The 20,650-nt window shown below is 38.6% G+C and overlaps 1 protein-coding gene across 1 annotated transcript in view; it reads right to left on the reverse strand.

The window, feature by feature from the left end:
* LOC124615541 (uncharacterized oxidoreductase YjmC-like) overlaps positions 1-20,650 on the reverse strand; it is a 263,830-nt gene that overhangs the window by 14,125 nt on the left and 229,055 nt on the right. The window contains exon 8 of the mRNA XM_047143510.1: positions 17,058-17,215. Coding sequence (XP_046999466.1) covers positions 17,058-17,215 — 158 coding nt within the window. The remainder of the gene's footprint in view (positions 1-17,057; positions 17,216-20,650) is intronic.

Below are 20,650 nucleotides of genomic sequence, written 5' to 3' on the forward strand. Positions count from 1 at the left end.
CTGGAACCATCCAGCCCTAACTATAAGTACATTAAATATGCTGATGATACAAATATACTTATCAAAGGTAAGACCCCAGAAGACCTCCAAAATGAAATAAAAAAGAGCACTACACATGTATCAAAATGGTTCGCAATGAACAACTTAACAATAAACACACATAAAACAAACACTATGCATCTACACACAGTGCAGAATAAACAGCCTTTAACTGCAACCATAGAGCTGTTAGGCAAAAGTTTGAATTTGTAAATAGCACCAAATTTTTGGGAGTTTGGATCCAAGATGACCTAAAATGGCCGAAACACACACAACACCTATGTAGTAAATTAAATACCATTTGTTATGCCGTATGCACATCTATGCAAGCCATAAAAAATGTGTACTATGCCCAAGCAGAATCACTACTAAGATATGGTTTAATCTGCTGGGGAAATTCACCACCCAGCAAAAGCTGTTTTAATGCACAAAAAAGAATTATAAGAGCCTTGGAAGGCTCAGCACCTCGATCTTCATGCAAACCCTCATTTAAAAAGCTTCATATTCTTCCGTTACCATGCCTATATATCCTAGAAACAATAATGTTTATAAGGAAAATTGTAGATGGAAATAGCAAGATTGCTCCTAAAAACCAAAATATCCATTCATACAACACAAGGAATAATTAAGATTTACATGTGCAGTTTTCAAATACAACACTAAAACAAAAAGGACCCTTGAAAGCAGGAAAAAAACTGTATAACAAACTACCTAAAGAAATTAAGGCAATAACTGGCATGCATAAATTCAAAACTGCAGTGAGAGACTACTTGCTACAGAATTGCTGCTATAGTGTTGATGAATTTATATCTACAATGTAAATATGTGAAAAATTTAAATAGTTTATACAATTAAGGCCAAAATAAGAAATGTGTACATGTAGATTTATCTGTGTATTATATGTGGTCTATTACATATATGTGTGTGTGTCTGTATAATCAAGGCCAAAAGTATGAAATGTGTGTGTGTAAAAGTTATTTGTGTATTTGTGAAATGTTATTCCCATATGTTAGAGTTATATTGATATATGCTGAAAACCATACAACAGTTTTTTCTGTTAAACTTTATTGCAAATTATTTGACTTGTCCTATATCGTTATGTACCCCTGTACAGTGTATGATTCACAGGACCAATAAATATACAACACAACACAGGAAACTGACCATTCCTAAAGGAAAAATTACAAGTATGGCTAAATACATGGCTAACTCATGCAGCACAGTAGTTGAAAATTCTCCTAGGCACTCCATCATATCCATGACAGTCCTTAGTCTTCAGTGATTTAATTATTGACTCAATTTCCTCACTTGTCTGTACCACATAGGAGTATTTCAGTCATCAATCTCGGAAAGGCATTTGCCAAGAGTGTTATATGATTCCCTGTAGGTACTAAATTTTTATTTAATTCACCATCAATGCTCAGAAAATGATAGCTAAATAATGTACATATATCTGATTTATCAGCAACAGAAATATTTTTACTACAAACTGACTTTATATCGCAGATCTTGTGCTGCTGACCAGACACTTCCTTCAAAACTGACCATATGGTTTTAATTTTATCCTGTCCTAATAATATTTTAAGCACCTTACAGTACTGTTTGTAATGGGCTACTGTAGCCTGCTTGTGATCCCTTCTAACATTTTGATATAATTCCCGCTTTGTTCTACATAATATCCTTATCCCACTCACTAGTCAGTAACCCAGGCTGCCTTTTACAGCTAGTACCCCATTTAGAACATTCTAATGGAAATCAACTCTCAAAGAGCATGAGAAATGTATTAAGGAAAGCATTATATTTGTCATTTATGTCATCAGAACTATAAACATCCTGCCACTCTTATTCCTTAACGAGGTTTAAAAAACTCTCTATTGCCATTGGATTAACTTTCCTACATAGTTTATAATTATATGTGACATTTCTTTGAGTACAAAAGCCTTTTCATGTTAAAATTTGCGCATCATGGTCTGAAAGGACATTCACCGTTTTACTAACAGACTGCCCATCTAGTAATGAAAAATGAATAAAACTATTGTCTATGGCTGTTCTACTGTTCCCTTGCACCCTAGTTGGAAAAACATAGACTGCATCAGATCATATGAATTTAGGAGATCTACCAAAATCCTTTTTCTTATACCATCACATACAAAAATAATATTGAAGTCATCACATGTAACTAATTTCTGGTATTTTCTATAAAGTAAATCAAGAACCCTCCCTAGCTTGACCAGAAATGCTCTGAAGTCAGAATTAGGGGACCTATAAACAACAACAATAGAAGTTTAGTTTCTCTAAATTCAACTGCCCCTGCACAACATTAAAATATCTGTTCAGTATTGTGCCATGATAAGTCTAGGGACTCAAATGGAATACTGTTCTTTATGTACATGGCCACTCCCCCACCCCACAAGGAACTCCTGGAAAAACAACCAGCTAATCTGTATCCTGGTAACCAAAGCCTCTGAATTGTAAAATTATTTAAGTGGTCCAATATACCAATAATTTCAGAGTCAATATCTATAAGCAGTTCACTAACTTTATCTCTAATACCTCTTATATTTCGATGAATATGCTAATTCCTTCTCTACTTGGAAACATGATGTCCTCTGAAGGTGAGTCCTTAATTAGACGGACATCCTTTAAGCAGGTATACCCATCAACTGACTAAAATCTAACAAAAGTGCAGCTCTAACACCTACTGCTACAGGAATTTTTCCATGAGTGATCCCACCACCACTTCGAGCGGTTCTAGGCACTACAGTCTGGAACCGCACAACCGCTATGGTCACAGGTTCAAATCCTGCCTCGGGCTGGATGTGTGTGACGTCCTTAGGTTAGTTAGGTCTAAGTAGTTCTAAGTTCTAGGGGACTGTAGACACACATACACACACGCGCGCGCACACACTCACACAAGTGCACTTGCACACGAATCTGCAGTCTCAAGAGAGTTGAAACTACACTGTGTAGTTTCAGCTCTCTGAGACTGCAGATGTGTGTGCAAGTTGCGCTTGTGTGAGTGTGTGTGTGTGCGTGTGTCTACTGCTGACAAAGGCCTTAATGGCCGAAAGCTATGATTGTGTGAATCTTTTTATTGTGCCTGTCGCGGCTCAGCATCTCCGCTATATGGTGAGTAGCAATAGGCCACTCTATTCAATATTAACTGAAATCATTTTGCTTCAGTTTTTGCACAAAAAATACTTACCCTCATACCACAAATGTAATCCCTGTTTAGTAAGCATGCTACTATATCTAGAATCCAACATTTTTTATATGATGATGATAATCATTTGATGATGAAAGATAATTGTAAAGCTAGCCATAATGCATATTATTTAAAAATAATATTGCTATGGATAACTGTGAGTACAGTTACTAAATAACTGTATGTGAAAAGAGAACCATACACATTGTAGAGGAAGTGTTGGCCAGTAGATAGGCAAGTAGGCCAACAGTACAATTAGGTTTACAAACTTGTGTTCTTTGTCAGAACATGTGCAGAAAGAGAAAATAAGGAAATTTATGTCTGAAAGACAGGAGATGTCAGTCCACAAAGTGTATTTCACTGGAGCAGATTGTAAGAATCAAACAATATTTCCACTGTGCTGTGTAGTATGGAACATGAATTTTGTTTTTCTCTGCTATAAGAAATTGTTACGTTAAACACGAATGGAGTTTTTCTCTCCTATAATAAATTGGCAAGTTGTAATGACAAGATGATATTCTTATACTCTTCAGGGGTTAAGATATTTGTTAAAAGTTAAAATCATGTGCTAAACTGTGATTCAAAGTTTTGTCATGGCTGGCTCTCCCATGGCCAAGTAGTACTGGTTGAGAGCTTTCTACTCCCCAGGCCTCGTTTTGGCTTAGGGCTTTCAGTGCTCTGTCAAATTCTTCTCACAGTACCATACCTCCTGACTTGTCTTCATCTGTCCTCTTACATTTCTATAACACTGCCTTCTGTTTCATCGCCCTTGTATAGACCATCTATATACAACTTCCATGTTAAATATGCCTCTAACTGCTTACATTTGTCCTCTAGCCATTCTTGCTTAGCAATTTTACACTCCCTATTACTCTTATTTTTTAGACGTTTTTATTTCCTTGCATCTGATTAATTTGCTGCATTTTCATATTTTCTCCTTTCATCAATTAAATTCAGTATCTCCCATGTTCTCATAATAGTCAAAATTATTAGGAAAAATTATGTTGCATTGTTTTGTGAAGTCACTTAGTCACATTAAACCTCAGATGTCACATAATTATTTTAAGGCAGTATTTAGGCAGGTCAGCATGTCAGATATTCCTGAAGATGATATATGTTTATGGAAACAGGGTACATCGTAAAAGTTGAATTGCATGTGATACTTGATATTATAAGCTGGTCTTGCTAACAAGTAAAAAGTCCACAGCTTGCCATAATCTGTGCATAGTTTTGCAGAGTAGGTGTGGTTATTTACTTGTGCTCATTCTACAAGAGACCCAAATGGAAGATAACAGTTTGAAATAATTTTGTCAAGTAACGAATCGGAATCTAGTAACAGATCTTTGACTGTAAGGTATATATCTTTTGTCTGCCAATACTACTTGTCAGTTACTTCTATAGACATTTACATTCTCTTGTTTTATTTGTCTTCTTCATAGATTACATACTGTATTATAGTACAGCATTAATTAACTGAAAGAAGTGTGGATGGGTGGGAGGGGAGGAGAGAGTCACATAACTGTTTTTTGAATACCCAATAATTAATGAAAACAGAGCTTACTGTACCAATGTTCATTCAAATAAGAAATGAAGAAGCAGTGAATCAAACACAAAATTGTACATATATACTCTCTGTACCACATGTCCTATAAATATCTAGGGAAAGCCTAGTTTGAAAAGTTAAAATAGCCCTGCAGTTCAGGAAAACAAATAAAATATTTCCAGAATAAATTTTCATTCCACAGCACAGTGTGCGCTGACATAAAACTTTCTGGTAGGCTATAACTGTGTACCAGACTGAGTCTCAGACCGGGGACTTTTACCTTTCATGGGCAACTGCTCTACTGACTCTCTCTCTCTCTGTTAAATTTCTTAAAAAAAAAAAAATGACATGGCTATTGGACGGCATCACAGTCTTCTTCTTGTTCTAACTACATCTTTACTGTCTCAAGGCAGTGAAAAGCTTCCTAACTGGATGGTTCTTTTTCAGCACAGTTGTTGTCACTAGTGTCGTCCATATCTTCTGAGGAGTCTTGTCCACTGATGTAACGTAACTACACTCCTGGAAATTGAAATAAGAACACCGTGAATTCATTGTCCCAGGAAGGGGAAACTTTATTGACACATTCCTGGGGTCAGATACATCACATGATCACACTGACAGAACCACAGGCACATAGACACAGGCAACAGAGCATGCACAATGTCGGCACTTGTACAGTGTATATCCACCTTTCGCAGCAATGCAGGCTGCTATTCTCCCATGGAGACGATCGTAGAGATGCTGGATGTAGTCCTGTGGAACAGCCTGCCATGCCATTTCCACCTGGCGCCTCAGTTGGATCAGCGTTCGTGCTGGACGTGCAGACCGCGTGAGACGACGCTTCATCCAGTCCCAAACATGCTCAATGGGGGACAGATCCGGAGATCTTGCTGGCCAGGGTAGTTGACTTACACCTTCTAGAGCACGTTGGGTGGCACGGGATACATGCGGACGTGCATTGTCCTGTTGGAACAGCAAGTTCCCTTGCCGGTCTAGGAATGGTAGAACGATGGGTTCGATGACGGTTTGGATGTACCGTGCACTATTCAGTGTCCCCTCGACGATCACCAGTGGTGTACGGCCAGTGTAGGAGATCGCTCCCCACACCATGATGCCGGGTGTTGGCCCTGTGTGCCTCGGTCGTATGCAGTCCTGATTGTGGCACTCACCTGCACGGCGCCAAACACGCATACGACCATCATTGGCACCAAGGCAGAAGCGACTCTCATCGCTGAAGACGACACGTCTCCATTCGTCCCTCCATTCACGCCTGTCGCGACACCACTGGAGGCGGGCTGCATGATGTTGGGGCGTGAGCGGAAGACGGCCTAACGGTGTGCGGGACCGTAGCCCAGCTTCATGGAAACGGTTGTGAATGGTCCTCGCCGATACCCCAGGAGCAACAGTGTCCCTAATTTGCTGGGAAGTGGCGGTGCGGTCCCCTACGGCACTGCGTAGGATCCTACGGTCTTGGCGTGCATCCGTGCGTCGCTGCGGTCCGGTCCCAGGTCGACGGGCACGTGCACCTTCCGCCGACCACTGGCGACAACATCGATGTACTGTGGAGACCTCACGCCCCACGTGTTGAGCAATTCGGCGGTACGTCCACCCGGCCTCCCGCATGCCCACTATACGCCCTCGCTCAAAGTCCGTCAACTGCACATACGGTTCACGTCCACGCTGTCGCGGCATGCTACCAGTGTTAATGACTGCGATGGAGCTCCGTATGCCACGGCAAACTGGCTGACACTGACGGCGGCGGTGCACAAATGCTGCGCAGCTAGCGCCATTCGACGGCCAACACCGCGGTTCCTGGTGTGTCCGCTGTGTCGTGCGTGTGATCATTGCTTGTACAGCCCTCTCGCAGTGTCCGGAGCAAGTGTGGTGGGTCTGACACACCGGTGTCAATGTGTTCTTTTTTCCATTTACAGGAGTGTATTTCATCATCCATAAATATTTAATAGCCAGGTTCATCAACTCAGATTCGAGCCAGTCATGAATATTTTTTAATATGTTCTTGAAAGCATTCATGTTTAGTTGACAATATGAGTGGTACAACCACATGATCTGTCACAACCAAAGGTTCAGATGTCAACACAGAACAGCAACAGTGACAACTGGCAGGGAGAGGAACATCACCAAACTGGCCTAATAGCATCAGTGGAATTTTTACATGACACAGGAATCAATTAGAATTTTCCTACTGAAACACTTTCATTTAAAAAATATTTTGGTTGATTATTCTTTAGATGATTTATGCTCTACTATATATGGCACTTCACCAAAAATTTGAAATAAGCAACTGTGGATGCCTAACAAACATTGACTAAAAGTCTTCCATGTCATAATATCAAAAACAGCAAAGCTTCCAAATATCGATAACTTGTATGAGAAGCAGCCACAATTTCTACACTCATCCATGTGCTTCCTCCAAAAAGCATTATGCACTAACACAGAAAAATCAAAATTAAATCCTCTAAAAAGACATGGAGCACCAATTATATACTGCTCAGGAGCACCAATTATTTACTGCTCAATTACACCACCTGTGACCTCAATAGCAACAGCTTTCAAACCCCTGTATATTGGAAAGTTTGTACATTAATGATACCTGGGCAGTGGCAAGTTGGTACTGCCATAAGCAATAGACACAAATTTTACGATGACATAAACTGGTGTATTCTAAAAGTCACTGTCATTGTGACCTAACACACAAAAAAAGTTAAGTCCTGATGACCAGATGGACATTTGAATCTTGCCCTTCTGAATGTAAGTTCTGTGTCTCAACCTATGCACCACCTTGCATGTTTGGGTCAAGGCGAACCTAGAAATAATCGAAAGTTCTCACATTCATTTGGTATCAAGTTCAGTATTAATCTGGTAGCCAATCGCATTACTATTAGATGTATTCTGACTTTCAGTACTGGATTATCAACTTTTTTCCACATTTCTGAGATGTGTGGAAAGACGTCTTCATTACACATATGTCCCTCTCAGTATAAGGTCTGTGTGACCAGCCCTTCCTTGCCAACTTTCCCAGATCTGTCCATCTTTATTCCCTGATGAAAGAACTAACAGTTTCAAAATCATAGTTTTCTTCTTCTTTTGATGTGTCCACTACCAGCACTGGAGTTTTGTCCTCTGAAGGTAATTAGTGGTCAGCCATTGTGTCTCCTTTTAATTTTGTAGCTTTTTAAAATCAATTTTCCTTCTAATGTAAAGAACTTCCTTTGTTCATCTACAAGTCATTCATGTGGCTAAATGTCCACCCATCTCTATTTCATTCTCATTGTAGTCATAATCACTCTGTTCCAACGTAACCACAAGTGGCTGAGCAAAGAGGAAGAACGCAAGAGCAGAGAAGGCGGTGAGGCAATGTCAGCCAATAGCCCACTGACAAGGACTGTGCCACAACAGGAGCAACCTCTGCAAAAAGTTAATGTAAGCATTGCTTCTGCCAGCTTCGGCCGGACATTAGTGGACAGTATTTGCTGAGTATTAGCACAGCCTAACAGAGAGTACTATGAGAACAGTTATCAATGATCCAGAAATTGTGTGTCAAACTTGCATAAACATTATATACAGCAAAGGTCTCGGATTTATGTTGCATGCCACCCATCACTTGTGATACCATAACTGTTTCAAAGATAAGTATTGTCAATCTTTTTTTAAATAAAACTACTAATGTTATTTGCTTGAATTGTTGTACAGCATTCTGAGAATGCCGCATCCCTTAGGCACCCTATACAAGACGAGTGGGCAAGACCCCACATTTGGCGACAAGGCCTTCCAAATGATGGCCACAATTTTTTTTTTTTTTTTTGCTGGCACCTTAGTTTTCTCTTGTCTTTACTTTGCAAGGGCACCCATTTGCTTTAACATTTTCTTGTCGTTTTTGCTAATCAGTGTTTTCAGGTGGGCGTTGCAGAAATTTTCTTTGCTTATTTGCTTTATCTAGTGTTATTAAATTTGTGTCTTCCAACATGCCCACCCCACCTATCCCGCCCTCTGCTCAGGTGCTGCAGCTGCATGCATTAGATGTCACACAGATAATGCAGATGTTTCAGTTCCTGATGCAGCAGATTTCTACATTACTCAACATGGTGCAGCAGCTACTGGCCAATACTGTGCACCCGGCAGAACAACACCGCCTACTACAGCTGCCATGCCACCTTTTTGACAGTTTCATGACCAAGAAGAGGAATGGCTCGAATGGTTACACCAATTTGAGGCACACCTACTAGCCCACAATGTTGCAGGTACTGTCAAAATTCCCTATTTATTATCCACAGTAGGAAGACTAATTCAAAAACTCTTTCCTAACGCCACTCCGAGTGAACTTGTGTATGACGAAGTAATCACTTTGCTAACAAACTATTATGACCAACAAGTGAATGTGGTAGCAACTAGGTATCAATTCTTTACTTGTAAAAACTGGTCAGAACAAACTTATCGCGAGTGGGTAACAGATTTTCAAGGTATGACAAGGAAATGCAAATTCAAATGTGCTTGCAGTGCTTTATATTCAGATATTAGGTTGTGTGCTGTGATTGTGTACAATGCACCTGATGTCAAATTCAGAGAACAGATTTTGAAACAGTCCGATCCACCATTTCAGCAGGTAGTGCAAATGCTAGATCAGTACGATTCGAGTGCCTTGTTGGCTCATAAATTTGAGCAACCAGCTATTTGTCACATTGAGTCTCGTGCTTGTGATCACCCCATTCCACACTGGCAACTTGCACCAGCAATGCCAAGTAAACAATGCTACATGCCGCGTACACAGTTCGCTAAACAGATGGCTACACAGGTGAACAGACTTTAAGTCTTACCCTCGGTGTTATTCACAGCACAAACACCAAGACTGACCCTCTCGATAAGCTCAGTGTTACACTTGTGATAGGAAAGGACATGTGCAATCCATATGTTTGCAACAGAACAAACATAAGAATTTGGCCCGATCACAAAAATCTCATCACAAGGCCCACATAATTAATGCAGTATATTCAAAGTTTGCAATAGGCATTAGCAAACCAAGCAAGTGCGCTCTCACTTCAGTGAGACATCAGTCAAACAAACTTTTTGTTCATTTATTTATTTGTGGGAAATGTGGGAAATTTCAGTTGGACATGAGTGCCTCTGTCACATTGCTCAATCATCACACTGAACTCTTAGGCTCTTTACACCTGTCTAAAACTAGCACGCAACTGACGGCTTATAATGGACAAGACATTCCTGTTCTCAGAATGTGTACTCTACCTGCCATGTATTGCTCATATACGTGAAGAGTGCTACAATCATGTGATTTTGAGAACACATTTTGTTTCATTCTTTTGAATTGTCTGGCTTTAACATTCAGGACAATGTGTTGTCAGTGTCTGCATTCAATGCCAAAGGCAGTGTAGATAGCTTGCTAAGAGAATTCCTGGAACTCTCTTCTGAAGGTTTAGGAAAAGCCAACAATTTTGTTGCACATATTATGCTGAAAGACAATGCTCAGCCAAAATTTTGCCAGGCCAGAACTGTTCCCATTGCATTACAGGACAAAGTCACTGCTGAACTTAAAAAATTGCAAGATAGCGGAGTTATTGTGCCTATATCAGCTAGTCAATCGGCGAGTCCACTGGTTTTGCTCCACAAACCTTCAGGTCACATTCGCCTCTGTGTTGACTAAGTCTACAGTCATCCCACAAACTGTCATTGATGCTTATCCATTTCCACGCCCAGAAGATCGCATGCACAGATTAGGCAGTGGACGGTACTTTTCAAAAATTGATTTGTGCGACTCGTATCTTCAAATACCGCTCAATGAAGAATCTCAAAAAGCATGTGTAGTAAATACTCATTTGGATCTGTTTAAATATTTGCGTTTGCCTTTTGGTAGTGCTTCTGCCCCCCCATTTTCCAATGGCATTTGGAACAACTGACTGCGCAAGTACCAAACTGTTCAAACTATTTGGACGATATTGTAGTAGCAGGTCGTATACCTAAAGACATATATTGCAAATTTATGTTCTTTGTTTCATGTGTTATCTGAGGCAGGACTAAAGCGTAGACTGGACAAGTGTTATTTTTTAAACCTGAGTTGCAGTATCTTAGTCATGTCGTAAAGGTGTACAACCTCTTCAGTCACATTTGTTAGCCATATGAGGTTTGTCAGTTCCTTGAAATATCACAGAATTGCACTCAGTGTTAGGGAAAATGAATTATTATATTCGGTTCATACCGAACACTGCGTAAAAAGGCAGCTCCATTACATCGCTTGTGTCGCAAGAATTTCCCCTTTGTTTGGACAAATGAGTGCCAAGTGGCTTTTCAAAAACTTAAAAGTTGCATTGCTCAGTGATCAATGTTTTCACCCTCAGTGATCGATGATTTCACCCTCCAACATGTAAATCTCCATTACTCACCGAGGAACCTACATTTTTTGATTGTTATCATATTGAAAGGCTATGTCTGACTGCCATAAGTTAAAAATGGCGTTACATGCAGATTTATAATTTCTTTCCTCTTAGACCTGTTGGAAGCTTAGTTCTGAAAACACCATTTAGTTTACCAAAAGCACTTTAGGCCATGATTGCTCTTTTTTTTACTTCTTTTGCTGGCCATCCAGGTTGTCCTGAACAGACCAAAATGAAAATCTCATTTACTGGTTCTATGACTTCTCAGTCAATATACATAGCTTTTTTTGGTTCACAACGATGCCTACCTCAGAAATTCTTACCTCCTCTGTTATAATTCTATTTGCTTTTAATTTAATTTAATTTTTACATACTTCTGCCAACACTTCCATATCATATTTGATACTATTTAATTGCTCCTCCATTTCCAACAGTCATTACAGGTCATCAAGTTCTGCAAATTATTACTTCTAAATTTTCAGGTAGATTTCATGAAATTTTTGCAGTTCTTCTTGTAACATTGAAGTATAGGAAAACTTTTTTCTAAATGATGGAGATGCTTTTTTAAGCAGTAATCTGCCATCTGAAGAACTCCTGAAGAAGATACCAGCAAATGGACTGAAATGCTGGAATGTAAATAGAAAAGAATTGTATGGCATAGCCACTAGGAACATTTTTATTTCAGTTGACAATAACCACAAAAGCCTTTAGAAATACATTATAATAGAAATTTGCAATTTTATTTTGAAAATCCATGTTTGGTCACTGAAAGCCTCTGTTGTCCAGAAATATGATAGATATAGTGTTGTAATACTGCTAGGTCGCCACCTGATGACTCCATAAAGGCCACAAATTATTGCAAACACTTCATGCCAATGGAGCATAAAACATGTTTTATCTGGAAAGGCCATCTGTCGCCACTCAGTGGATGTCCAGGTGCGGTACTGATGTGCAAATTCCAGCCTTCGTTGCTGAGGAACAGCAGTCAGCATGGGTGCATGAACCAGGCACCTGCTGCAAGGTACATGAAACAGGTTCATGTTGCAGAGGCCCATTTGCAGCAATGTTCACTGAATGGCCACTGAGGAGACACTGTTGATAGCCCCTTGGTTTATCTGAGTGGTCAGTTGCTCAACAGTTGCATGTCTATTTGCCCGTACACATCTCCACAGCTGTTGTTCAAACATGTCTTCTATGGCCCATGGTGCATCACAGTTGCCTTAGTGCTGGTTTTGGATTGGGCCATTTTGCCATGCACATTATATTTTAACCACTCTGGGACATGAACAGTTAACAAACATAGCCATTGTGGAGATGCTTCCACCCTTGCCCCAAAAGCCAATGATCATGCCCATTTAGATGTCAGATCAATTGCTCCATTTCCACATTACAACAATGAATGCACTGCTTTCTGCATCTCCTGGGACACACTTTGTATTACCTTCCAGTGCTACTGCCGCCTTCTCCCATCTGTGAGCGGTTATTGCACACTGACGTCAAACAAAGGCGGTGGTCACATTAATGTGACTGGACTGTGTATCATTAAAAAGACTGGAATCTAGAATTTACAGTAACATGTTTTAATTTTCTTGGAACTAATTAAATTAACAGACAATCATAAGTAATGTTGGGCCACACTGAAAATTAATTATAGTCTTTTGTGCCACTATGCTTGTTAGACACCCAATTTGACATTATAGATTTGTTGCTCTGATTTTCTGGGCTGAATGAGACCCTTCATTAATCTCATAAGCCATTAACTAAGAATTTGCATTGATCATCACATTTTCAAATATGTAAACTACCGGTATACTCATAAATAGGTAATGTCCAGTAGACACCCTCAAAATAGTTCTGTAACCTTTCATAATTTGTTAACTAATAGATCTAGCAGTTTTATAAACAAATATATATTTCCTGAGATCATAAAATACTAATATGAAAGTTTTTAAATAGTCCACCCCACCTAAAAATCTTCAGTCCATGGCCAGTAAGAACACAAGCAACAACCCTTTGATGAATCAATGTTGAGCTAAAACAAGATAAACATCAATGTATGTAAAGAGTGCCTGGCTCACTATTACCATGTTAACATACATGTAATGAGTATGCTGTCAGCATTAGAATGAGTAATATATATGCATCAAGTCCCAAGCAATCTAGCAGATGAGCATCAACTAAGTAAGAACTATGCAACAAGTTGAAGTTGACTTTGTTCACGACTAACATCTCCATGGCAGTTTGTCACCAGTATTTGTACAATCAACATAGGTGTGTGACTCATACAATGTGTTAACATTATGCTGTGGTTTGTAATGTAATTAACTGTTGGAGATAAAGTTTATCTCATGCAAAAACTATGATGCCCACAGTAAAGAGTTAAGGTAATTTCATCATGTTGCCAGAAAATGTGCTTAATTTATTTAATTATGAATATTTTCTTTTATGATAAATAGTGGTCTCGTTTAAGATGTTAAATGTTGTATACCTATATATAGTTATTTATATGTATCTTTGGAGTTTATTAAGGTCAGTAGACCAAAGAATCTAGAATGCAAAAATGTCTGCAACTTCCGGGCACATGTTGGCTTGCCCACCACTTCTTTGTCTGTATTGGAGGGAGATGGATGTGTTTATGTGACAAGTGCAGTATAATGGATTTACAGTATCAATGTTCATAGTGAAAATGGTGTAGTTACTAACAAAAAGTACGAATAAATATAATTTTTAGCTGAAAGTATTTCAGATCCGGTAGTGTTTATTTCAAACAGGAAGAAAACTCAGGCCATGCTTGTTGGAATGATTATTTTGCAGAAAAAACTTCGAGAACCCCTAGACAAATGAGATCTGCAGTGTGTAATCTTTCAGCAGCTACAAAACAAAATAAGTCTTGCTGAAATTGTGCTGGAACTACTCGTATTATTCTCATTCAAAAACATGTGGTGAGAGTGTGGTCCTACCTGAATATACCGTGTAAGATTCCACAATTTTTCAGTTATCTAAGAAACGAGATAGGTAACAACCACTACAATAGGTTGTATTACTTTTTACTAATTTCTCTGAGTCATTATATGAGTAATTTTCATTACAGTCACATCTCTGTGCCAACAACATGAACTTTTGTGTATTTGTGTCTTGTATAAAGTAATCTGGTATTATTGGTGACTGTGTAAACTCAAACCAATGTTGTACTATTTTACTGTTAGAAGTTGATTGTGAATAGGTACTGTGAATAGCTGGACACTGTCATACTGACTAGCAGAGTATTGAAAGTCTCTGGTGAACAACATTTTATGTAAAAGCTGGAACTGGTCATCATATCATCAATAGTGACAATAAATTTTGAAGTCCAATTAATTAAGAATTGGTTATGTATGTTACTGGATGATTTACCACAAAACCAGTTTACAACAATTGAGTGAACTTCCACTGAAGACCGAGCGAGGTGGCGCAGTGGTTAGACACTGGACTCGCATTCGGGAGGACGACGGTTCAATCCCGCGTCCGGCCATCCTGATTTAGGTTTTCCGTGATTTCCCTAAATCACTCCAGGCAAATGCCGGGATGGTTCCTCTGAAAGGGCACGGCCGACTTCCATCCTTCCCTAATCCGATGAGACCGATGACCTCGCTGTCTGGTCTCCTTCCCCAAACAACCCAACCCACCCCCCCCTCCCCCCACTGAAGAGACATCAAGTGCAACACTGATGTCATGTGTACCAAGTTTCACTTTGTTTTAAGGAAAAGTAACACAATTAGGGGGAGCACGTAGACAAGACATGGAAAAATTGCTGGTAGAATATGAAGACTCAACCTTAGGCTTTATGGGTGACTCCAAAAACAGCACAGAACCCCAACTGGGAATTAACTGCCCATATAATAATAATAATAATAATAGTAACAGTAATAACAATAATGCACATGGCACAAAAACCTGGTTCAATATTTCACTTGGATGCCACTTTAGCAGCTTGCATGTCCCTTGGCCTACAGCACCCAGCATCCCCAGGCAGTTGTCCATCCAAGTACTAAATGGTGCCAACATTGCTGAACTTCAGTGCTAGTGTGAGAACCAGGGTATCCAATAAGGCACAGCCATTAGCGATTGCACATATATCAGAACCTTGTCAGTGATCCCACCAACTCCATCTCTGATGGAGGAGACTATTTATCAGAAGTAGCTATTCTGTGGGGAACATTGGTAGTGTAGTGAAAGGCAGTAGTAATGCAACAAAAGTATATTACAGGTACATGAATAATCAGAAAATTAAAATGGGTACCATATTCCAAACTTTACAGATACAGTGGATAACTTGGGATAATGTTACAACACGGGATCTATGGAGTGGCTACCATCAGTTGGAAGCAGCAACTGTGGACTATCCAGAAAGCGTATTAACTGCTCCACCAAGCCACTACTAGTATCAGTATCATTATATACCAGTAGGATTAGAGAATGTGCCAGACAATTTAATGTTTGTTAGATGGTTTACTGTGAAAATCAAAACTGAAACAATGTGTATTTTATTTTGTTAGATGGTTTACTGTGAAAATTGAAACTGAAACATTGTGTATTCTATTTGGACAATATTATTACAATATTATTGTTTTTCCTAAGATCTACTGGAATGGTATGGTAATAAGATACCTTCAAATGATGGTGTGTGGCATGTCAAATGCTGAGTCAGGAAAGTGCTGTTTCTTGTAAGAGGAGGTACAGTATTTGACACATGTAATTAGCTGAGAAGCAGTCAGGTTAATTAGCTGAAAAACAGTCATGTATAGAATTTCCCAACATCACACACTGAGAACAGATATCTATCCTTCCTGGGTCTAGCAAAACAGTATAGAATTATGTTTCTTAGTTCTCTGGGATAGTGTGACCACTCACATATTTACTCAAGAAATAGTACAATTCAGTTGGACAGTGAAGTCTGAAGGAACTTTTAATCACATGTAGGATTTATTAAAAATGATAACTGTATTGGCCTCCCCAGACTATCAGATATAATTTATTCTGTCTTGCAATGTAAGTAATCATGTACTGGGATGTGTATCATGTTAGTAGACAGACTGAGGTGAACATTCTTTGGTGTATGCCTTGCGTTAGTTCAACAAAGCAGAGAAAAACTACTCCGCCATGGAAAAGGAGATGTTAAGTCTCATATTCAGGGTAACACGTTCACTGCAGTTTATATGGAAGTTGTTTTAAGCTCATAACAGACCATGTAGCATTAAAGTAGTTATGAGGTTTGAAAGATCCATCCAGCTGCTTTGACACTGTGGACATTTAAGCTCAGCAAACATAACTATGGACTCATTCATTGAACTACAATGCATGGTATTATAGAGGACCTAAGCAGTATAGAGTGTCCAGTAGAACACCTATGTGTTTCATCAGCAGAATAGTGAAAGGCACAAGCAGCTTCAAGCAGCTTCAAGGACATTGTTGCCAATGTCCTGTAATGTAAGAAAACCAGGTGGTGGCATTCCCATCCCAACAAGTGCACAACTGCACCCCCACCCTCCAATTGCAGTAACACTGCTTAAGGCTGCCAATGTTGTTACTGTATGCTGCATAGCACTACATAAATTTCTGAAGATATGTTAGAGGACTGATAGTTGAAATCAAATAATCTGTATTTCTACATCTATAGCTGCACAAATTTTTTTTCAAGGCAATATAAAGGGCATCATTAAGATTCACTGAACCAATGTTAATGGTTTTCTTTCCTATTTTATTTGTATAACAACAGAGTTATAAATGACCATCTGGTTGCTCCTCTGTGTCCGCAAGTAAATATTACTGAAAATTATTATAGATATATGGCAGAATTTTCATTGACTTGAGCATAGCTCTCTGTACTTACTGGTGTCATATTTCTGAGATGTGTCATCAGATCTTCCATACGACATTCAAAATCTGGAGCAAAGCACTTTGGATCAATTGCTGCAAAACATTGACCCAAGTTTGCAGGTTTTTCAGAATTCTGCATCCAATGGCGGATATTAGGACCATAACTAGAACCTGAACGCAAGACAGTTCATGTTACTTTTACTACTTTTAGTACACACAATAAGTTTTATACAATTTGGATAATATTAATTTTAGATTTAAAATGCAGTATGATGTTTGAGTAGCAGCAAATGTTGCATATATGAAGGCTGTAGCAAACTGATGCTTAACCATGCAGTACATGACCAAATCTGAATTTCCTTGATACTGCAGGTGGTCACATCTGTTGGTGAGAGACTGATTGGGACAAATAGACAGACTTCTGTAAGGGAAATTGGATACTGAGCTGTTCAAGAGTTATCAGAGATTGTGCTTCAATATATGCCATTGCAACAACAAAGAATAAAATTAATGTCCCAATTATTCAGGTGTGTGTATACATATAAGACCCACAATAAATTCCTCATACCACATGTAAATAAATACAAATACAAAATATAGATGCTCCATTTCCACACAATTTTTGAATAATACAATCATTATTTATATTTGCATACATTTGCTGCACACTACAAGAGAGGAGATTGGAAATATACCATCATCCATGCACACTAAATGTCAACATATCTCCTTGGGCTGTTTTGGTTCATAGTTGAAACATTACAAGAGGGAGGGTAGATGTAAAAGATGCCCATTTAAAATGATGAAATAGTCTATATGGCAGGATCTAATCAGAAATAAGTTTTAGAAATCCAGTGACATCATTCTTAATACCCACATTTAGCTCCAATACCTCTTTGTTGGATTTATAAAATAATTCTTGTGAGGGAAACAGTATAGCAACAACTTTCAAGTAAAGTTTGAAATTCAGAAGTCTTCTCTCTGGCTTAACGGATTTCTGCATAAGAGGTATTTTCAAACTCTCAGAACTGTGGGGCAACACTAATATATATGCTTTTCACATCACATCATAATTTTAACTGTCTAACTTTTGTTGCAACAGGTAAAAAATATAGGAATTTAGTTTTTCCTTTGTCGATACCAGTATCTGCAATGCAAGCAAAATTTCATTGGAGTCACATACATAATCCTTCAAGAATAGCTTCTCACATGAAGCGCAATATAGTACTTTCTGGTAACATTCCTCATCTATGATTATTGAAGATATGGATTTTTCATTATTATACAAGTCTTCTGAGATCTTTACACTGTTGCCTGTCATTCTGATTTGGCATGAATTTGACAAAGCTAAGCAGTTTTTGAGGATATATCTAATCAATATATGATGTCATTTAGAACAACCAAGTTCCTCATAACTCTTCCAGTGCACTATAACATTTTATTATTGCGTATAAAATGATTACATTTAATTAGAAGCGTGATACAGGGAAAAAATATTACTGAATACACAATAAAAGAACGCTCGTGATGATCTTTAGTTGGATGCATATTTAAGAATGCATATCAAAGGCAGAAAATTTTACAATATTATATCCCAGCCTACCAAAAGGTAATTTGGGCCAAATGTGGGACTTGGTGTGATGTCCAAGCATTTCCCATGTGTATTTTTAATTATAAGCTGTAGTTTTTCTGGTAGGTAGAGTATATAATGACTAGATACCATTACAAAAATATAAAAATACTTGTAGTGTATCTAAATATACAATTTTACTCATCAACATATCTGTTGAATACAGGAGATGATTCTGGCTGCAATATATTTCATTGGCTTTTGTTGTATTTATGGATGAACAATGGTTGTATAACAATTTATATCTTCAAGTTTTAAATAATTTTGATTGTTACATCTATCTGCATTTGTATAAAACTGTACTAAGAAAATATAAACATAGTATATGCTATATGCATCAGTATCATTCACTCTTCTACCCATTCCTTTACATGGCTGATGTGTGGCGGAAGTGACTGCTTGTAGGCATCTGTATTCTTCTAATTTCTCAAAACTTATTATCATTATAAATGTACAATATGTATTTAGGACAGCTGTACTTGTAATTTTAAGGACTGTCTTCCATTTGATATACAATGCCATCCTTAAACAGTGGAAAACCCAGGATGGAATAATAACAATATTATGGCCTCAGTGGCCAGAGACAGCAGTCATGAGTGTGTAAGTTGTTCTTCTGTGAATGTGTGCTATCTACTTTAGAAAAAGGCCTTTTGGCTGAAAGCTCAACATGTGTGATAGTCTTTTTGTTGTGTCTATGTGCAATCCAACATCGCTCAGACTCCCCTATGGACGACATAGTAATGAGCATCCCTTGCATAGAGAAACAACCAAAAGATTTGAGAGCAAATAAATCAACACATCCAGATGGGTTCCCAATTCAGTTTTACAAAGAGTACTCTATAACATTGGCACTTCACCCAGTCTGCATTTATTGTGAATCTCTCCCCCAGCAGACAGTCCCAAATGACTGGAAAAAGTACAGGTGACTCTAGTATATAAGAAGGGTAAAAGAATAGACTTGCAAAATTACAGACCAGTATCCTTAACTTTGGTTTGCTGCAGAACCCTTGAACATATTTTAAGTTTAAATATATTAAACGTTCTTGAGAATGAAAATTTTATGTCCATGAATCAGCATGGTTTTAGAAAGCATCACTCATGTAAAACTCAGCTTGCCCTTTCCTTATATGATTTACTGCAAACTATGCATGAATGGCAAAAAGTAGATTCCATATTTCTATATTTCTGAAAAGCATTTGACATGGCGTCCCATTGCAGGCTTTTAACGAAGGGACACACATATGGATTAAGTTCACAGGTATGTGAGTGGCTCAAAGACTTCCTAAGTAATAGAACCCAGTATGTTGTCCTTGTTGATCAGAGAGAAATGTATTGTCAGGTGTACCTCAGGGAAGTATGATGGGATTGCTGTTGTTTTCTATGTACACAACTGGTTTGGCAGAGAGGGTGGGCAGCAATCTGCGACTGTTTGCTGATGATGCTGTTCAAATGGTTCAAATAGCTCTGAGCACTATAGGTCTTAACATCTGAGGTCATCAGTCCCCTAGAACTCAGAACTACTTAAACCTAACTAACCTAAGGATGTCACACACATTCATGCCTGAGACAGGATTCGAATCTGCGACCGTAGCAGTCGCGGGGTTCTGGACTGAAGTGCCTAAAACTGCTTGGAAACCGCAGCCGGCGATGATGCTGTGATGTATGGTAATGTGTTGAAGTTGAGTGACTGTAGTAAGATACAAGACAACTTAGACAAAATTTCTAGTTAGTGTGATGAATGACCACAAGCTCTAAATGTGGAAAAATGTAAGTTAATGCAGATGAGTAAGAAGAACAAACCAGTATTACTAGTGTCCTGCCTGACACACTCAAATTGTTCAAATATCTGGGCATAACATTGCAGAGTGATATGAAATGGAATGAGTATGTGAGAACTGTGGTAGAGAAGGCAAATGGTTGACTTTGGTTTATTGGGAGAATTTTAGGACAGAATGGTTCACCCGTGAAGGAGACTG

Source organism: Schistocerca americana, chromosome 5, assembly GCF_021461395.2.
Source record: "Schistocerca americana isolate TAMUIC-IGC-003095 chromosome 5, iqSchAmer2.1, whole genome shotgun sequence".
Lineage (NCBI taxonomy): Eukaryota > Metazoa > Arthropoda > Insecta > Orthoptera > Acrididae > Schistocerca > Schistocerca americana.